The sequence below is a fragment of the Meleagris gallopavo genome, chromosome Z (genome assembly GCF_905368555.1).
Source record: "Meleagris gallopavo chromosome Z, MGAL_WU_HG_1.1, whole genome shotgun sequence".
In the NCBI taxonomy this organism is placed as follows: domain Eukaryota; kingdom Metazoa; phylum Chordata; class Aves; order Galliformes; family Phasianidae; genus Meleagris; species Meleagris gallopavo.
The window spans coordinates 50,902,897-50,924,464 of NC_139435.1; the positions used below are offsets into that span (position 1 = coordinate 50,902,897).

The 21,568-nt window shown below is 35.9% G+C and overlaps 1 protein-coding gene across 9 annotated transcripts in view; it reads right to left on the reverse strand.

Annotated features, from left to right (window-relative positions):
* The window catches only part of MCTP1 (multiple C2 and transmembrane domain containing 1), a 257,514-nt gene that overhangs the window by 161,757 nt on the left and 74,189 nt on the right, over positions 1-21,568 (reverse strand). For all 9 annotated transcript variants that reach the window (XM_085212694.1, XM_085212695.1, XM_085212691.1 and 6 more), the window contains exon 2: positions 3,468-3,582. In XM_085212694.1, the coding sequence (XP_085068820.1) occupies positions 3,468-3,582 (115 nt within the window). The remainder of the gene's footprint in view (positions 1-3,467; positions 3,583-21,568) is intronic.

Consider the following 21,568-nt stretch of genomic DNA (forward strand, 5'->3'; position numbering starts at 1 on the left):
TTCATAGATCTTAATTCTAGAAAAAACTCCCAAAGCATACACGGTATTACACACTTTATTAAAAAAAAAAAAAAAAAGAAAGAAAAAGAAAAAAAAAGAAAAAAAAGAGAAATTAAAAACTAAAAAAGAACAAAGATATAAGGTGTAAGGTTAAATTGTTGATACTACTGACTTTTTTTGTTAAAACTACTGTTTTCCACAACTCTTACAGGAAAGAGGCTTGGAAAATGAGTGTTGAAATCTAATTAAGTATGTCGTTTACTTTAAGAAGGGCTTAAATAAAGCAACTCCTATAGTTATAAACCATATCTGTGGTCACAAAAGGATTCTGACGGAAGCACAAATGTAAACTGTACCATCATATAGCTGAGATGGCATTGGGTACACAACTCAGTAGTACTCGGAAAGAAAGCTGTTATCAGACTGAAGGCACAATCTCCCATAAAAATGAGGACTTAAAATGAATAGTTACATTTCCTTCTGACATACTGGTGCAGAATTATTGTCTGCATAACAAGAGCTGTTTTCCACACTTTGAGAAAGGAACAGCAAGATGTTGGTCCTCTCATTAAGAACGTTCTGTTCTGCCATTATTGTGACTATCAACAATGCTATTTATCAACTAATAGCCATAACAATACTGGCATTGCTAGCCATATAAATAAAGCTGCAATCTTTTCCCTTTCCTCAAAGAATGTTATGGTAACTCTTTCTATAAATTTGGGCAAGACAAAGTGTGCAGAACATTCATGCCATGAAAATTCAATGCTGAATTCAAACACTGCAATATGTTCAGCACCAGGTTTCTAAAAAGATACGTGAAACTGAAGTTCAAGAATTAAGGAGCAAAAAGCTTAATTTAAAACCAAATTCTTTTCTACCATATAGCTCCATTATGCTTGGAGTGAGAGTTATAAAATTCAGAGAAAGCACAATGGTCAGGCTTTAAGCGGAGAATCTGAAGATTTTGGAGGGAAGGTGTTACGACTTGTAGTATATGACATATATGAGTATATTACATATATGAGTATATTCATGACATTCCTGAGAAATCTCCCAGCCTCTGATTTTAATATCCAACACATCAGTCTTGACAGCTCCATTTGGCATTTGGATATATATATTTACACAGTGCTTCCAAGAGATTGTCCCATAATCACCTTATGGCTCAAAATCCCTAACACAAGCAGTGCTGAAGCATGCAGGCAATGCAAAAGAAATGCTGGTATTGGCTCAGTATTCTGTCTACATTGGTGTCTCCAAAAAAGTGTTGATGGGAAAATGAGAATGTGACATGCAAGTAAATTATTTCCCTCTAATGTCCTTTTTCTATGCACCAAGAATTTAAATTAAAAAAAGAAAACAAAACAGAACAAAAACTTTCAGAATTGTGTTTATATTTTTTTTTCCCCCTGCACATTTCAATACCTTAGTGAACTTTCACGACCTTGCTGCATCTGGTACCCACAGAAACTTCTAGTATTAATACAGTTTTACATGCTCATTGTTAGTGAAACAGTTCTGGGGCTACTTAAAACAAATAAATATATATTATACTCTAGAAAGCATTCAGAGAAAAATGACTTCCCAACCTTAATCTCTTTCTGTGCACTTTCCACTCAGCAGCTATCTAAATCCACAAAGCGCTTTCCTAATGCCTATACAGTACCCTCAGAATCCAGTTTTGCAGATGCTGACAGTATCTCCACTCTGAATAACTCCAAGAGAAAGGGAAAACAAACCAAATGCAGAGCAGAACAGCGGACATTCAGGCTTAGCTTGGTGTCCTGAACAAGTTATTATTTTTGTATTTTCCTCTCTGGGTTTTGAAATCAAACATGCAGTCGGTGTGGGAGGAAGCACATCTGTAGCTCCCTTCCTGACCTGAAGAATCCTTAAACTTCATTATGGCAACACATACTCTTCATGACACAATTGCAGTGGCTTGCTAAAACAAACCCTCCATTGCTTGAGATAGAGGGCTGAGTGTTTTCATGGTCAGGAAAGAATTAAGAAAGAAAGGCATCTACTTTTTGTGGTAAGAAAACAGGCCACAAGACTATTCTGTGAAAACAGGCTCAGCATCCGCCTTCTTCCTCCCTAAGGTCAACCTAAAATTTAGTACTTCCTCAGTGTTTTCAAAGAATGCCTTTAAGTCTGTGTCTGAAGTGAATTACAACCTCCAAAACAGAGTGACAAACATGCAAAACAACTTAGTGTATAGGCATAGAAGAAATATCAGAAGTAGCACAAGGTTGTTTGATTCTGAAGGGGCAGGTTTTTGAACAGATCTTTGAAAGCACTTAGCACCTTATAGATGCTCAGTTCAGAAACTGGGATTCGACCTCAGGAAGCAGATTTCCTGCCCTTCGTTTACTTTAAACTCCTGTATTATCCAGAAAATATTTACAGATTTTTTCCTTGCAAACAAACCAAAATATTTATAATCACATTTCAGTTCATTTATAAATAATAGGAATGGCAAATATAAATGAACTACATGATAACATCCAAAAACCATAGAAGCTATGTGGATGTCCCTCCTGCTCATCAAACAAAAGGTTTTAGTATTTTTATTTTTAATGAATGCCAGGTAAAGCTTGATAGGCTATCAATACACCTTGAGGAAGAATATTAAAAAAATAATCTTGCAATAATGAGAATACTAAAATTTTGATTCCAGTGATGTAATTATCAATTATGAGTGGACTAGTATCCCTTTGATGTAAACAACTTTCTTGGTTTCTGCTACTGTACTTGAGACCTGAAATCAGCCAAATAATTTCACCAAGTTTACACAGAAAGCCTCTATACAAAACCATTTTTTCAGTTGCAGATATAGTATGGTTTTTTTTCTCATAATGAATATATTTTCACTAGTTTATTAACCAGATTTATCATGCTTAAATAGCTGTTCAGGAAGTGCATTACTGACCAATCTAAAATGAGCTACAGTTGTATGTGCAGTCATTAAGATAGCCAGTTGTGTTTCAGTGTGTCAACACACATTTCAGGAACAGTGTGTTGTACATGGTTTAGTGCAAATTGTAAAATGCCAACAATGACCAGCAGACTGACCAACAGGTAACAGTTGGACCCATTAAAGAGAGGAGTTTTACTGCTGTCTTAAAATACAGAGCCATTACTTATGTTAAGCAGTCAGGGAACAAATTAACTACTGAATAGGACAGCTGTAATCTGAATGGTTAAATTAGATCTATCACATCACTCTTAGCTTGAAATTAGAAGTAAACTAATATTACCTAGTATTACTTCTCTTATGTGCGTTTAGCTGTCCTTAGCTCCTTTTGCTGCATGCCCTTGAGCCAAAGAACCTCAACATGGTTTTTAAACCATTTAAACAAATTAAAACCTGGATTCTCAAGCTTTAATAATCTTGCTAAAATTAAACCAATGGAAATCCAATTTCCCAAGTATTAAGGTAGTATTTACTAACATGTACTTACCTCCACGATCTCGTGCTGCTAAATTCTGTCCTCTTTTTAAGGTAATGTCCAGTTGGTACATCCCGGGATCCGCAGAGGGAAAATCTGCATTACTAGGTCCAACTGAACTTGTTTTCTGGAGAAGAAAAAAATACAATTGTTGATGTTACTAAAAGTTTCAGATAAGGTTCATTTTTCCCTGGCACTATCATCTTGTTGAATTATGACCAAGCTTTATCTCATTCCCCCATCTTACAACTAACAGAACCAGTGCTTGTCTTCAGCATGACAGCACCCAAGAATCCCTTTTTTGTCATTGTCTGTGCAAAAGGATTCTTTGTTATTTATATTTACTATGGCAACCTTGCTTTTTAATTACATTCATTTTCCCTCCTGGTCTGCTAAGACAGGCTACTGCACTGCTTTGAAAATTATGTGAATTTTCCAGAGAACGATGGAAGGAAATTGGTGAAGAATATCCTTGGGGAAAATTGAAGAATATCCTACAGACAATAAATACAGTTCAAACTCTTTCATTTGCAATATATGCATTTTTGCTCTGATTGTTTGCCAAAGCAAAGATAGGATTCTCAGATTGTTTTTATGAATTGTATTAAAAGAAATAAAAAATTAAGGGAAGTCAGAAGAAAAGAAACCTCTCTGGACCACATGAATAGTAATTACACTGCTGTCCCCATTGACAAAAGAGAGAAATTGTATTTCCTCCTAAATTTATAAATTTTTGGAAAACAGTTCTGAACACATCTCTCTGTAAGTTGCATCTAATTACCATTAATGTTTTGAATACTGCATTTAATTTTAAGACTAGAATGGCTGTATATATTATTCATTCACAGTACAGATAGAAGTTTCACATATCATACACACAGAGCATCACCATTATGTCCTATGCTAGGATGTAAATCACAGAAGCATAGAAAAACTTAAGTTGGAAGGGACCTTAAAGATCATGTAGTTCCAACATTCCTGCCACCTAGATCAGACTGCTCAGGATGTCATCCAGCTTGATCCTGAACACTTCCAGGGACAGGATATCTCATATAGGGCAGCCTGTTTAGGCTCCTCAGCCTAAACCTCCTCAGCACCTCACCACTCTCTGAGTAAAAAATTTCTCCTTAACATCTAACCTAAATCTTTTAGTTTAAAGTCATTCCCCCTTATTCTATCATTATCAGACAGTGTAAAAAGTCAATCCCTCTCCTGCTTGTAAGCTCCCTTCATGTTTTGGAAGAGAGTAATGAGGTGTCTTCAGAACCTTCTCCAAGCTGAACAAGCCCATCTTCCTCAATCTTTCCTTATAGGAAAGATGCTCAGCCCTCTGAACATCTTCATGGCCTCATCTGGACCTACTCCAACAGCTTTCCATCCTTTCTAAAGATGGGGCTCACAAAGGCAAAGGAGAGAGGGGACAATCCCCTCCCTCTCCCTGCTGCCACCCCTCTTTAGATAAAGTGCAGAATACTGTTGGCCTTCCAGGCTGCAGGAACATACTGACGTGAGTCATGTCCAGCTTTTCTAAGACAAGTGATATGAATGGCTTGCTATAAGGTTACAAGTGCTCCGTAAGAAAAAAATATTCATTTAATTAATGTATGCTTTACTCTTGTTATCCCAAAGGAAAACTAAACCTAATATATTAACCTTTGCTGCAATATGCACAATGATGGCCAAACCAATTAGTGAGACATATGCTCATGAATTAGACACCAATGAAGATTTTCAAAACAAGTTCACTTCAGAGAAAACGGTGAGTTTTGATTGAGGGAAGGGGGTGTTAAAATCTTTCAAAGTTTATCTTCCAATTCTGTCCTTGTAAAGTAACTGCTGATGCACGCCTGAAACTACGAAAAGACCTTGTAAGACTATAGTAGAAGTCAACCTCCATCCACACTTCTACAGGATTAATTCCTTTAAGTCTCTCTTAAGAGAGACTCTACACAACCAGATACAAGGTTGAAAATAATAAAAAACAGAATTTCCACCTTGCCTTGGAAAGTTATGTAACAGAGTGTCAAGGACCTTTTCCCAAGACAACAAAGAGTAATAAGCAAGATAGGCAGTGATGGGAGCCAAGTTGGTCAGTTACAGTAATCAATGATGACATGTGAGAATATAGAAATGTTTAGTCCAGCAGTGCTACCTGACCAAGAATTTCTAAGAGGGAAGACAAGCACAAGAAACAGTCCTCCCTGTCACACTAATCTGTAGGCTAAAAAGTTACAGTCAGTTCTTCCAAAAAGGAAGAAGCTTGCAGCTGGAGAGACTGTGAAGCACGAGGGGCCCAAGCGCAGGGCAGGAGAAGCACGGGCCGGAGTTGCAGAGCAGCAGGCCTCAAGTCTTGCTCTTTACCTTCCTCTGCACTCCTCTGCGATGCTTAGCCTCTAGCAAGGACAGAAATAAGGAAAAAATTCATACTAGTCTGGCACTCAGTCTCATCCTGGCACTGGTGTTCATCAGAGTGTTACGAAAGATAAAAACTCAGCTCCAAAGTAAATCACCATCACTAATATTATCCCTCCACTTTCCTGTCTGTCTGCAGGAACTTGCAGGTACAAAAGAAGAACTGCATTTTTTTCCAATATTAATAACCTCTTCCTCCAATCCTCCTTGGGGAGTCCCTCTTCCCTTTTTGTTCTTTGTTACAATACAAGCCCTGTGTTAAAATTAATGCTATAAATGCTCCATATTCCTCACTTTTTTCTTTTTCACTCCTTTCCTATGCCTTTTGTGTGTGTGTGTGTGTGTGTGTGTGTGTGTGTGTGTGTCAAGCAGACCAGAAATGATTAGATAAGCAGTATAATAATACTGCAGGACATAAAGAGCTGAATGAAATAAAAATGAAAAAGAAAACAAATAGATATTAACTACTTGTAAGTATTAAGAAGTCAAGCCAGTCTTCTCACATTAGACAAACAATATTTGAATTATGTAAGTAAAAGTTGAGGTTGCCATAATAAATCAAGCCTTCATTTTTTAACCAACATTTCAAAACTTAACCATTAAAGTGGCAACTAGTAAAACATAAAGGACTACTTTAGTGCATTCTGCTCTAGTGAACTTAAGGTTAGAAATGTTTGGACAAGACATTTGGAAACATATCAAATCCTACAATTATCCCAAACACGCAAGTTTCAAAACCAAATTTTCTTAACTTCCATACTGCATGTAATCACATCAAGGAAGTAGATTCTTTGTAGCCATAAAAAGATTAATGAAGTTGTTGTGAGCCACAAGGCTGTATACTAATAGATGATGACATGAAGCCTGACAAGGTATGAACACGCTTTAACTTTTAGTTTCTAAACGCACATAAGGTGTTGAAAATGCTTTTATTCTTTAATAAATCGTTGAGAAAAACGTTGAGATTCCAGACAAAGAGCATTAAGGCAATTAACTGCTGTTTCACATAAGTAAATCTTCTGTGGGATGGCAATGCCTTGATACAATTGAATTCATTTTTAATAGTTGTCTGTTATCATCTTAATTTAGAATATTCTTTCTAGCTAAATTATGATTTAATTATCAGAATCCCACAATTGCCCATAAAATCCAAATTAAATTATTTTAAAGGAAATTTCTGATTTCACACAGAGTAGGCAAACTTGTAGACAGAATTTTGATAAGAGATGGTAAAGATCCCCATCATCCTGCAAACTCTCCATGTGGAAAGGCTGAGAGAAAGGTCTCAATGACTACACAGTTCATCAATTGTGCTCTTCACTTAATAGACAGCATACAAGGCTTCCCTGGGTAGTTTTTTTACTGAACAGTTTCAGTAACACCATTAGCTGCTTTCACTTTCAGTAAGACATCCATGGTAAGATTTTCAACAATCAACACATAAAAAGAATAAATCTGCAGCTACAACTCACTTCTGACTTATAGCACACCAAATGATGTTGTAACATACCTGGTGTACACATCATTTATACAAGCTGGACTTAATACACAGCTTACACTTGGCAACACTTTTAATAACTCTTGTAAGCGGAACTCCTCCATTGAGTATCTGTTTTCCTATTTCAGTATTTTCTAGATGCAGCAGTTTAACAACCAGATCAATATATTTTTTTAAACAGATGAGCACATGTTAACCATGTAAAAGAACTGCAAACTAGTTACATGTTAATAGCTGCACCACTAGTGAAAGGAAAAGTCATCTTATATTATGGTAAATACATTACTACCCATGTATGAAGTATTCCACTTCAATGTATGAAAAGAATGAAGCTGCTTTGATGGGCTAAAATTGCCGCCATTCCTGCACCATATCATTTTTCATAGCTTATTAAAAAACAGAAAGCACAGTGAATCTGATTATCGTCTCTATGGCATTACCAAAGTTAGGAGTATATCTTCTGAAGTCACATTACCATTACAGCTGAAAGCACACCACTAATTTTCAGGTTAATACATTCAGGTGTCCCCAGCTGACAACCTAGAGATTACTACCATCTCTGCCACTGCAAACCATGCATTGCCTTTTTCTGTCACCACGAATACTGACATTTTTCTTCAGAGTTATTACTAATGATTAACCACCTACACAAACCCAATAAATTAATGGTGCTCCTGCAATCCAAATCTGTAAGTAAGCAGGACTTTACTCCAGATATACAGAGCTTTTAAGAGATTTAAGGAACTCTCCACTGTAGAAACAGAGTAGCACTTCAGAGGAACAGATCTTAAAATTTGAATTTTTCTTTTGTTGTTTAATGCCAAAACTAAAATATTCAACGAATATTAAAAAAGAAAAACTACAACTGTAATATACCCCACCACCCCCTTCAGAAAGAGCCCAAATCTAGCACGTCCCTATAAATAAAACATCTGCTTGTAAAGTAAACAAATTTTAAAATTCTGAATATCCAAATATCTGTCAATTTAGGCAATTAATGAGAACTAATTGTGCTTCAGAAGTTATGAAAATAAAGTGATAAGCAATTTTCAATATTCCTGAAAATATTTGCCTAATCTAGACTTCTCATGATCATCATAATAACCTAAGCAACAATTTTTATTCTAGTGTTCCAACTGGTAGCAACAAAGAGCAACTGAAGAACATGAAAGAGAAAAGAGCCCCACACACTGTTTCATCTCATTCAATCTACTTTCTCAATAACGAGGCTGGATTACAATTTCAACCTATTTCAATACCAAAATAAAAGGACATACTGTGATTTTAAATCAGAAGTGTACAGAAACTGATAGAATGTTGTATATGCTAGTAATGTGGGTTTTGATTAACATATATGCTTCAGACAGGAGTGGCTACTTTGTTAGTTTGTCATATTCATATCTAGAGAAAAATACTGCTGTTATTTACAGCACGTGTGAAAAGCCTGAACTGTGCCTGAGAAGATTTACAATTGGATAAATTGTACTGATGACCTATGAAAGATTTTGCATTTGAGCTCTTTATTAGCTGAGGGCAACAGCACATACGTGCTGTCTGAAATGCATAGATTATGAAGAACTATAAATTCGAGATTATTTCTGCAGAATGAAGACATTGTTTATCTGAGAATTAATACACACACACACACACAGATATACATACACACACACATTGATATGTGTCAGTATTTTCTGTATGCGAATAGTTTACATCATCAGGAAATACACTGTGGTTAACAGAGAGAAGTGTGCAAAATGTTCAGCCTCCTCTTTCCTGAGCTTTCTGGATATATGTGCTATTTAATCTGTTATTTAAAAATAACCCTTCAGAATAATAATAATAATAAAAAACAGTACTAAATATTTATATCTCTGCAGAATAAGTGGAATATTTTTTCTGACATCTGTACTATTGTTGCTCTTTGATACTGAAAGTGAGCATTTGCTTTCAGTTATTTTCAAATACAATAAAAGTGATCAATTTGAACAGCTTGCAAGATTTCCTTTTGAAAATGTAATAAATAGATGCACAAATAACAGTAGAAGATGTAAGCATATTAACATTTGGAAAGCTTTGTACTTAGAACTACATTTCAAGTCACATGTTTCAGAAGCAGCAGTCCTATCTAGCAGCAGAGGAAACCACACACTGATAGTAATAATCAGAGGAGATCTGGCTGAATTGTCCCTTCTTTCATCAACCTTCATGTTTTACTTGCTCAGTTTGCTACCTTTTATTCATTCAAGTCTACTATAAAATTTTACTACAACAGATTACTGACAGAGACTGAGATAATAAAGCAAGTAGAAAATAAAAACGGCCTTCACCAAAACCATGAGTTCGTGCTTGAATAAAGCAGCCACAATTTCCTTCCTTTTGGTCAGATTTCATCCTGATCCACATGCCTTGCCTAACTTCCTACAGTGTTTTTATGTTCCTTAGTTATATAAAAAAAACGTAAAATTCCTGCTCAGACTCCACTTTGTGAAAAGAAACTGCAGTATTCATCCCAAATTACTATAGGGTTATCTATTTCTTACCAACACAGTAGTTTACCTTGATACAATAAACTGTAAGCACACGGCTTTAAAATACAAACTTTTCAAGAACTGAGAAAGTGTTTTCATTTACAAGTAATGGTGGATAAATTTTTTCTTTTCTTCTTCTTCTTTTTTTTTTTTTAATAGCATTTTCCAAATCTTAATCCTCTTGATCTGTCAGAGTATATCATCTCGGCTTCCTTGTAATAGGTTCACAAAGAGGATTTTTTAGAAATTCCAAATAAATGTTACCACTTTTTGTTTTCCTTTGGTACTCTGATAAATTCAGAGGTTTTTAATACACTAGTTACAATTCTGTTACAGAAAACCTTAGAACTACTATATTAGGTATTCCAACTGCTACATTAGGAATTTGTAACTGAGGTTTGATCAAAGGCATAGGTACAGATATATCAGTGTTTTAAAATCATTTATTTTTTCCCAGCAGTCCTGTACACTGATCTTAGCAAAACTTGTTTTTGCTAGAAATTCTGGCCATTTAATACTTAGATTTTACACTCCAAACAAAGTGATTTGTTAAATTTCTCAGTTTGTGGTGGAACCACTTCTGTTAGCACAGATGATGCTTTTTCATTAAACTCAGAAATAGCAGATCCAGAGTAGGTTCCTATTGAACAGCTTTCCTAGTAGTGGTTGATGTAAAGAAACCTCTTTGCCATCGCCAGCAGCTCTATGGTCCCCTTAATCATGGGACGAAAACCTCACGTACCATTATGAGTATCTTTTCAAGAGAAGCTGGCAGCTGAATTTAAGGATGTGTTGTGTAATTCTATTTTGAATAAAATCACAGAGGAAATCAGGAATAAATTCAATATATGTGCTAGACAAATCAATACATTTCTGATTTATCATCTAATTATAACTTCAGATCATCACAATAGCTAGGGTACTCCAATTAATTTATCTTCAAAATAATACTGCACAACAGAATATGCTCAAGGAAACACTCTACTTTTTGATTTAGAAATGTAGGTAGGCTGCTCCAAAATTAATACCTTCTATTTTATTCTATTACCCACAGAGTCAGAGGTGGATGTTGGTGGTATGACAGGAGAGGTTGAACCTTCCCACCAATATCCCGTTACATGCTGTTGTGCAACCAATGGCAACAGAAGGTAGACTGACAGAATAGTGTCTGACATGGAAGCATACGTGAGGCAAATTGGTGTCAGTGAATTCCTCCATGTGGAAAAAATGGTATTCACTGACATTTGTCAACCCTCGCTGAAACTCACACAAACCAAACAGAGCACAGTGGGGCTGAGAATTTGCTCTATCAAATAGTGTTATTGTGCTCTTTGTACCTGTTGTAGTTTCCATGGGAATAAACAGGAGGCATTACTTTCAAAGCAACCTATTTATCCTTTGTAGAGAACAGGCAGCAATTCGTGGCCCAGAAAAGTAGCTGAAGGCTGGAGAACAGCTAGTACCTGGGCAAACAGCAAGGTGACAAGGAGTTATTACCAGAGGTACTCTTAGAGTTCTACTGTTCCTTAACACAGTCCTAATCAGAAATAAGCTGCGGGGTAGAATAGAGTTTACAAGGAAAAGTAGTAGTTATCTTTTTTGATCAGAAAAAAAAGATGCTTCATCGCATCATAATAAACCCCACCATTGTCTGATACATACCTAAGACAAAAAAATCAAGCCTACCGTTCAGTGACTTGATACACTGTCCACATTTTAGTTCACCATTAGCTGACATAAAATGAAAAAAACTGAGAAAGTAACCTGACCAGAATTTGTCAGAAAGATCTTGAAGTTCAGTCAATATTGGGACTGGACACTACCAATACCCTCTTAAAGACACCTGAATCTTGAACTGATTTATCAAATACCAGACAGGGAGAAATACTTTGCTAACAGAAGAATAAACAGAAGACATCAGAATGACAAGACAAATCCCAGATGCAGAAAAAAATAAATATTCTATGTAAATAAATAACAAAGAGACAATGAAAATTAAATTAAATGCAGGTATCTTTGAGATAGAAAGTCTGCCAGCTAACTGATGAAGTACTGGGTGTATAAGGCAGCATAACCACTCTCTTTCATTAGTCATGGAAGATACTTAAATTTTGTCCAGTTGTATCAGATAGTCTACTGCAGATTTGTACTATGGAGATGGATGACAAAATCTGAGATATTAGCTGATTTAGCCCCTTCCTATAGGAGAAGATCATAGTTGACTCTTCAGAAGGACAATTGCCTGTCTATCATAAAGGGATACAGATCTAATTCATTAGTAATTTGTATGTCTAGTCTGTTCTTACGGAGATGCTGAAGGAGTCTTAGAACTTTACAAGTGTGGGAATATTCTTAATTGACATCAGTTACAAGGAAGCATATATGAATCATAATCTCATTTTAAGAAGCTCTAAGATGGAATAGAAATAATAAACTGTCATTTTTTTCAGAAGACAAAGTAAAACCACCTTGCAATTTCCTTACTGCAAATAACACCATTAGCACAAAAATCACCACACACACACTTTTCCAAAGGTGAATTTGAGTAAAATAAGGAGTATTAGTAGAGTAACTGATGAATTCCTGGAAGCAAGTTTAAAGTGCTCATAATGCCAACATTTTTACAAATGGGAAAGCAGAGAACGAACGTATAGGAATTCCCATTAGCTGAGTGAACTCTAGTTTTGTAACATAGCCAAGCGCCAACAGGGCAGTTCTGGTGACCTAGACTGACATGGGTGACAGAAGACCACCAGAAGTGATCTTACCCTGCCCTCTCAGAACCAATGACAGGCACACATTCCATTACTTTCAATGTTTGCTGTCCACATCATTTAAACTTTCCTTGTCTTTGTTTGATACAGGAACATTACAAGATTATGCAGTCCAGCTGAAATAACACAGATGCTGCCAGGCTACACCTCACAGGATGGACAGGTCTCAACCACTTCTCAGCTTAAAGAACACAGCACTGTGCTTGGGGAAATGGAGACAAAGACAGCTCTTCTTTACAGCCATGGCTGCTCTTCTCCTGGTCAGACAACTCACAGGTATCTGCTGCCCAAGGGTTTAATCCCAGATTGTTTTTTAGATAAAATGTCCCACTGGAAAGACAGGTAGTCATGTAAATCAGAACAGCATCTTCTGTCATGTATGTTACAGCGAGCAATGTACTTCCAGATCCAAAACAAGGTAAAATAGAAACGGGGAAAAAAACATGCAAATCAACTTCCAGCTAACCAAATTTATAAGGACAAATAATGTCTGGGACTTGGAAAAAAGCAGTGCTCTGCTAAAGCAATAGCTGAAGATAGAACTGGCATTCACAGGGACTTATTTCTACTCATCTAGCATCATCACTGTGCAACACCTCCAGCTGTGCCTCATTCATCATCACTACCAGAAAGCTCTTCACTCCAAGTGGGCTGGCATGTGCCCACACAGCAGAGTAAAAAGAATTGATTTCCTTCCATGAGCAGACAGCTTTCTAGAAATCCTATGGATAAACCCAGGTAATTAGAGCTGTCTGAAATTTAAGTGGACTCCTGGTGGAGGTGCTTCCTTTGCACTATTACTGATACACTTCTTGTGACCTCACCACTTGTGAATCTCTGTGATTCTTCCACTTGGGTTAACACATTCAAAGAGTGTTGTTAAAACAGAACAGTAATTATATTGAAACTCTAGAACAGTCAGTTGAAATTTGTTGCAGCATTTTTCTCTTTAATCTCATTCTCTGCCCCTTCATGCATTTTCATTTTATAGGGAAATTGAGTGAAGATTGTTTATAAACAAAGCCTAGAATCACAAAGGAGAAAGGCTTGCTTATAGTTTCGGAGGTAACACTAGAAAAAATAATACTTATTTATTGATTTCTAAATAACAAATAGTATGCAAGAATTTCCAAAGCAAATTGTAATATGGGAGTATTTTGCTTTCCTGAGAAGAAAGTTACCAGCACACTACATTATCCCGCAGGAGCTTGGAGCTGATTAATGGCCTCAGACTTCACTTAAAAAAATTTCTCCCAGCCATTTACAGAAACAATTGCCTGCAACTGAAAGCTAATTTAAAAACATTTGTATGCAGGAACATGATAAATTGATTAGAGAGCAAAATGTTACAATCTATTTCAAGTGTAAACAAAAACCCTATAAAAAGTTAATTAAAAGCAGATTTTCATGACCCCTTATGGATGTTCCAAAGTTTCACCAGACTTTTTAGTTTTAGGAGGTTACTTGATGCTTGTCTCTATTCTCCACCTCTGGAGGGCTGCACTCAATGTCCCCAGGCCAGGGACCCTCCAGTTAAGCAGTGGTAAGGCTGATATTTGGAGCTACCATCCTCTGCCGAGTAGGAGCAGAGTATGTCCAAATTGTGCATAAACACTGCCACCGAGCATATCTATGCCATCATTTATGCTGCACTGCTCATGGATGTTTTAAATTAAACCCTTTCCCTTGCCCACTCCAGTCTTTTTCGCTTTCTGTAAAGCAATCTATTATTCTCAGAGGTATAATGATACGTTATACATCAGTATATAAACATAAGGTTGCTTCATGAATAAGCATGTAATATGCCTTCAATCCTAATTACAAATTATAAAAAAGCATCAGTTAATTCCCCCCCCAAAAAAAATCTGTTCAAAAAAAAAAAAAACCTTGAAGAAATTGTAAAAGCTTATTGTGTCTTAATCTAGTTGGTAGAACAGTTGCTGTGGAAATATTGACATTATCAGTTACATTAGCAAACAAACCAAACAACATAACTAGTAAATAAAACAGGAAAAAAAAGAAAAAAAGAAAGAAGTTTCTCTTAATACAAAATAGACTCCATAGTCTTGTTATTTGTTCAGAAAATCTATAGCTTTGGGATATCACTGTCTGTCATAAGACCTTCTATGCAGACCACAGAATCCATTTACCAGAAATTGACAGCATCCTTTTTTTTTTTTCTTTTCTGAACTAACAATGAAACCATAGATTTTCCAAGAGTAGTGATTAAATTCACTTCCAAATTCACTAGCCACATTCACAACCGCTGTACATCTAGCCAATTCAATGTGTTTAAATCAGGAGTATGTTTGCTATTAAATTATTTCCAAAAAAAATCTTGAAGCTTACTTTCCTTTTTCAAAAATTCCAGAAGTATAATCTTTTTCAGAAATGATTTGTTTAAACAGAGGAAATGAAAAGCATCATGAATCAAATTGTATTCTACTTTCATCTCTGCAGAATTACTCAGTTCCCAGGACAAACTAGGAGTACGAGTACTTTTGACCTATTTCGGTTTTGAGAAGATTATTTTAAGTTACATGGGATGAGTACATTTCTGCAAGAATGCATACATTTGCACTCAGGAACACATGATTCACAAAGAATGTGAATGGGGGAAATAAAAAAGGGTAAAAAATACACTGGACATACACAAATCAAAGTCACATACTCTTTCCCATTCCAAAGAAGCTTACATTCCTAAAATCATCGTTTTATAAACCGTAAAAATCATGTAGGCATTCCATTTTTTAGCTTTTTAATTTTTTTTTTTCCTGAGACTAAGTCTTAGACAAAAGCAGTACCAACCTAATTTCTGAGAGCTAGCATTTCTATCATCCCTAGAGAAAGAAACCTGCCATATCAAGCACAAAAATCTTCTCACTTGCCTGAAGAGTGCAGAATTACACAGCAAGTCATGTCAAACATGGCCGATAAAGGATAACTCAACAGGGAAATAAAGACAGGTGTCAAATCCATATCAGAAGAAGTATCTGTGAACAATTAGCTATCTCCCTTTCAAAAGGAGAAATGCCTGAAGGTAATATGCCAGATTCCTCATTCCCCCAAGAGAAAATTACCTTCAGTCATTATATTTAAAAATAAACTGTCCACATTTTCATAACAGAAAACCATACTAAAATATCTCTAATTTAATTTTCCATGTTATTAACAATTATTAACAATATGCACACACTAAATAACTCAGGTTGTTCAGAAGTATTATGTGCCAAGTTTATGTTTTAAATTTTGTGAAATGTGAATGTTTTCAGAATATGGCATTTAAATTGTTCTGAACTCATTTTAAAATAAGTGATTCTACAACTATATCATTAAAGCAACACTAAACAGTTACAGAGAAACTTCAAACTTCCTTAGTGCTTGTTGTATTCATAGCTAAAAGATATACAAATAGAAAAATAAACATTTTAAAAATAAAGATTCCAATTTCACAATCAAAGCTAGTTTTAATTAAACATGACTTGCCTGGGTATTTTGATATTTTCAGTTGTCACTGAAGAATGATAGCATGCATTACAGCCATAAAATCCATGGAAAAATCCACATGCTATGTACTACAAGACAGGTATCTGAGAGCAACTGAAGAGGAAAAGCAGCAGTGTGATTTCAGTACTGCTTTCCTCCTCCATTCTATATGACTGTAAACATTAGTCCTGTACATCACGTCTTACATCTTACATCACCTGTAAGAGACTATGCTTCCATCCATGTGATACTCTAAAAGAAAGAAACAGTTTTCTTCACTCTGCATTAGCCACTTTGGGCATGCAGGTTCCATAAAAAGCAAATATTTAATTTCAAAAGAGCTGTAAATTATCTGCATTTTAAAACAGGATGCACACACATCATAATGCATTAGAACGCCAGACTTTATAAAGAAACTAAATTCCTACCTTATCAGGTCCAAAATGAAAAGTTCCTGCAGGTTTCACCCTATCCAGAATGCTATTGTAAGAATGAGTTGAAAATTCTTTGCTTCACAAAGGTATTTGCGAGCTGACAATTGCTCAGTAATACTGTTCACCTCCAGCTGGTAGCAACAGCTCTGTGCAAATATCACTTGACTACTGCTGTGAACTGCAGCTACTCAGAGTGAAAGTGAGACAAGACTTGATATGTGAATACGTTTCAACACTTATTCAGAGGAAATGACTCAACTATCTGCACATCTTCAAACACTAGAAACTGCTTCCTCCCTCTTTGCCCAATGCAGAGGAAGGTGTAAAAGAAAGGGTGCTGTCATTTATTTATTAAACAATGGCATGAACCACATATGAAAGTTCAACTCCTGAACACTAAATCCTAGATAACTCCTACACTGATATTTTCCATTAATAACTTGTGTGGAGAAATAATTCATTTAACTAATCAACACTTAGTTTTACTAAACAAACAAGTACTTCATGAAAATGAAAGAAAATACATGCTAGTGTGTATTTAGTGTATTTCTGAAGTATATCCAAATATATTAGTTTTGAAGGTATTTCAGAAATAATTTAAACAGATCTAAAAGTAATATTCAGTTAGCACCTGCTATTAATGTCTTAGAAAACTTAAAAAAAAAAAAAAAAAAAAGTTCTTTTTGTCCATTACAGAGATATTAAAAGCTCAAAAAGAAGGAACGAAGACAATAAGGAATAGATAAAAACAATGCAGATTTTATCCAAGCGAATTTCAATGTAACTTCAGTTTTAAGGAGGTAAGTAAAAGCTTTTCATGACCAGACATACATCTTTATTTGTATGGTCTTAAAAGTTTGTCCAGTTTTATCCACACTTAGAATTTCACTTAACTTCAATCTTCACCCTCTGAAGAAAATCCTGGTTTAATTTAGCTAGAATCCTGTGCATGGAAAGAGAAATTACTCTCCTTAAAACTACCATGGTTTTTCCATGTTTTGTTGCCAGTTCTATGGATTTAACATCCCTCTGTGTCAAACTACTCCTGACCTAAATGATCTCAGTTTTTTTAGGAACCAGCTCTTCTATATCATTAAGCACACCAGCAGAGAAATTTGCACAATTTGGAAGTGTGGATTTTCTCTTCCCAAGCCTCTTCATTTCAGAGGGAAGCTGCTTGATGCTCCCCCTCAGATTGGTACAATGTACTCAGGAATATGTCAGTCTAGACCTAAAAACAGTGGTATGACTTTGTACAATGAGTTTTAAACTTAATGGATAGCCAGATAATACATATCAGGGTGCAGCCAAACATACAAATCATTACTCCCCTCAGGAAGTGTAGATGGAAGAGGAACACTGAAGTAATTTATTCAATTAAAAATTCCAAATTGTTCCTGAACAACAACTTGCTACAAGGGAGAAAAAGGATTGTTGGAATCATTTCACACCAGCCTCATAGAAGCTATCTTGTATGCTACAGTTTGTCAGAACACTCACCATCTTCTTACCGTTATCTCAGTTCATCATTTCACATTCCATTCCACAATTAACTGTTTATCTTGGCATATAAAAATCACTTATAAATTAAAAAGAGTAAATACTCAAATCACTTATTCAAGGAATGAGACTGACCTGCAGGTTCTGATAGACTTGGATGAGATGTGATATACTGAAATAATAAGAATCGTAGGAAATGGATGATAGAAAGTTCAAGAAGTCATCATTCCTATAGCATGAAGAAAGATGGTATATGTGACACATGGCATATGGCACATAGCTGTTCACATATATAGTGCTCCTGAAATCATCACATCAAGAGCTGATGACAACATACATTTTGGCCTGACTATCAGCATAGAGAAGCAACTTAGGAGAATAGCTTAAAGCATATTAAAATATCCTCTTTTTCTGCTACAAGATCTATTTCACTGTTGTTAAAATAAAAATTGGTTTGGCTTCAGATATCTGCCCTAGCCTATTTCATTTAACTCTTCTATTCTCCATTTTTGACCTCTGGATCAAGTACTTAGATACCACTGCTAGAGGGTCCACAAAAAGAAGACTAACATTTGTCACATCCTTGGTTGCCTCTCTGGAGAGCAATGAATTCATTTTAAAGCAGAACATATGTTGTTGTTCTCATTTAACTGCAATTTCCAAAGAATCTCACTTATTTACATAGAAGAAAAACAAACAACAGAAAACCAAAGCCTACAAAAAGCAAGAAGAAATTTCAAGCTGTACATTTATTCAAACTGTGTCATCTATCACTGCTGATTGCCTTCAAACTATTAAGTCCCATCTACTGCAAATAAACAAATACTAACAGACAGCTTCTAATATACAGTCAAAATCCACCTGGGAAGAGCCATGCGCAGAAGTAGCTTCAAAGATTATCAAAGAGCCATCATATGATGATAAGAGCCCATGACTCATGATGATAAAAGAAAGCACTTCGTTGTTACTCAAGATCACAAAAAACAAGTTGAAATGCCATGATGGGGACCCAGCATCCTCTGAGCTGTGGATAAAACAGGCAGACAGAGATCACTAAGTTTCCCAGCTGAAATGGTGGCTGCTGGTGATCTAGTCCCAAGTATCTCTTTCCTGTCTGATGCCTTCTGATTTCTCCTCTAGCCAAGTCATCACCCCAACAGTCAGCCACCTCTCAGCTGCACGTCTTCTTCCAAAGCCTCCAATAAGCAGGAGAGTGGAGAAGGAAATGAGTGTTGACTGTTCTCTGTGCTGAAATGAATGCCTGAAGAAAAAGGTTTTATAATGAATAGCCTATAAAACAGCAGTGTGAATCTCCCACAGTTATGTGATAAAATTTTTTCAATCTCATTTTTTATCATTTCTGAATGTACCTCTCCCCTTAGTTTCTGAAAGCACATGCTGTATTGTTACACTAACAAACATTTTGAAAAGGTGCTTTTGATACTCTACAAGAGAGGATGAGAAGTCTGTTATTCAAAAGGCAAAGCAGATCTCACAGCTGTTTGCTATGAGAAATCAGAGAGCAGACAATAGACCTGTGACTCTAACTAAAGCATTTTCAAGATGTATGTTTTCTGCTGAAGATCATATGTCAATAAACACAGATCACTTTCTAAATGAAGTCCATAAATTTCAGTTAGACGACAGGGAGCAGAGCAGACTCTGCTTCCCGTGCCCACAACAGACACACAGACAAATTGAAACCCTAGTGTTTTTCACTTTACATGCCCTTGTGCCACTCAGTAAAAAGTGGTAATTACTGATAATGTTTCAACCGTCCTACTCATGGATGTGCCTATGAAGACACAGTTTTTTTGTTATTAAACATACAAACCCATGGCATACACTGACCTGAAGCAGTGGAGCACATTTCAGTTAATACTGAAAACAGTAGCATTATTTTTCTTCAGAAACTTTATAGCATAATGACCAGCGACAAATTTTTAAGTGCATAATGAACTTATTCAAAAGGAAAATACTATCCATAATAAATTTTTAATGTTTCTTCCTCGTTTAGGGTTTTAAATTAAGGCAGAACTAATGAGATATTGTACCAATACTAACAAGAGCTAAGGCGAAAATCTTTTTCTGCTGATGAAAAGACTGTAGATGTAACACTGTAAGAACATCTAATTAGGAGGATACAAACATGTCCCGCTCAATACTGATCTGTCTAGCAAAGTACTTCGTTTAATGCATGTTCTGTTTAGAACATGATATAATTTTTTCTTAATTTCATTGCATGCAAATACTGTCACTGCTGATTAATGCCTAAGCTCCTACAAGCAATTTCAGCATCTCCTGACTCTGCAAGAGTTGCTCATGTGCAATAGAACAGTTTTTCAGGCTACACGGCCCCAAGTATGGAGTATATCTTCCTTTGTTCACTCTTTGGGGGCTTTAAATTTATAGCTGAGAAACAGAGGAGTAACCATAACCATTAATCAGTTAAGTCATTAATCTGTTATGTCAGTTAATGGTACCAAAACTATGATGCAGCTCCTATGAATAATTTGTGCCAATTCAAATACTAATATAAATTTCCCTATACCTTGACTAATGCCCCACGGTGTTTTCCTCTGCAGAGTAACAGCACTCTTTATCTAGATTTCTTATTTCTACTTGCATCTAGCTGCATGAATTAAATATTTCTCCAAATGCAATCAAATACACATTCCTCAGATACCAACTTCCCTTCTGAAATAAACCAACAAGAATAATATAAAGTAACTACCAATTTACTGACTCTGTATGCCATTAACCTTATACCTGTATAACACTAAGCAGCCTGTTAGTACCTGCTAGAAATAAAACTGAAACCAATTAATTTTGGCAATGATTTGTCTGGGCTTGCTCACTGCAAGCATACTTTGGACCTCCAAAAAATAACCATGAGACTGTAACTTCCAGAATGTCAAGACTGGGTTTTTCACACTTGCCTGTATATTATACAAAAAAAGGCTGATGAAGGCAACCCAGGAAAAAAAAAACATGAAACCCAGGGACCAGAAATCTCCTTCCAAGAACTTCAATAACAAAACTCCTGCAGGAGGGATTTCTCTAGAGATAGACAGTAGAAATTCTGTAAGAGATACCTAAATTCATCCAGGGATTGCTTAGGAAAGACCTCATCTATCAAACAGACTGTTGGAATTAAACTTTACAGGTATCCAAACAGTGACTTAGCATTGTTACATCACCAGTAAATAGAGAGTAAAAACACTTCTCTCGGTATGCCATTAGCAAAGGAGTAGCCTGGGGCAGATCTGTAAGAGATCCTGTTCATCAGTATTTAAAAACAGAAGATACGGATATTATTTAGAACAACTACACCTCAGGAAGGAATGGAAAAACTGCTGCACACTGGCACTGCCCTATGCTACCATGTTAGGCAGAGAGCGCAGCTTCTCTGAACCTCTGCAATAAGCTCACTTACCTATAAAGAGTAGTCCACACAACAGTCAAGCTGACAATAAATCTT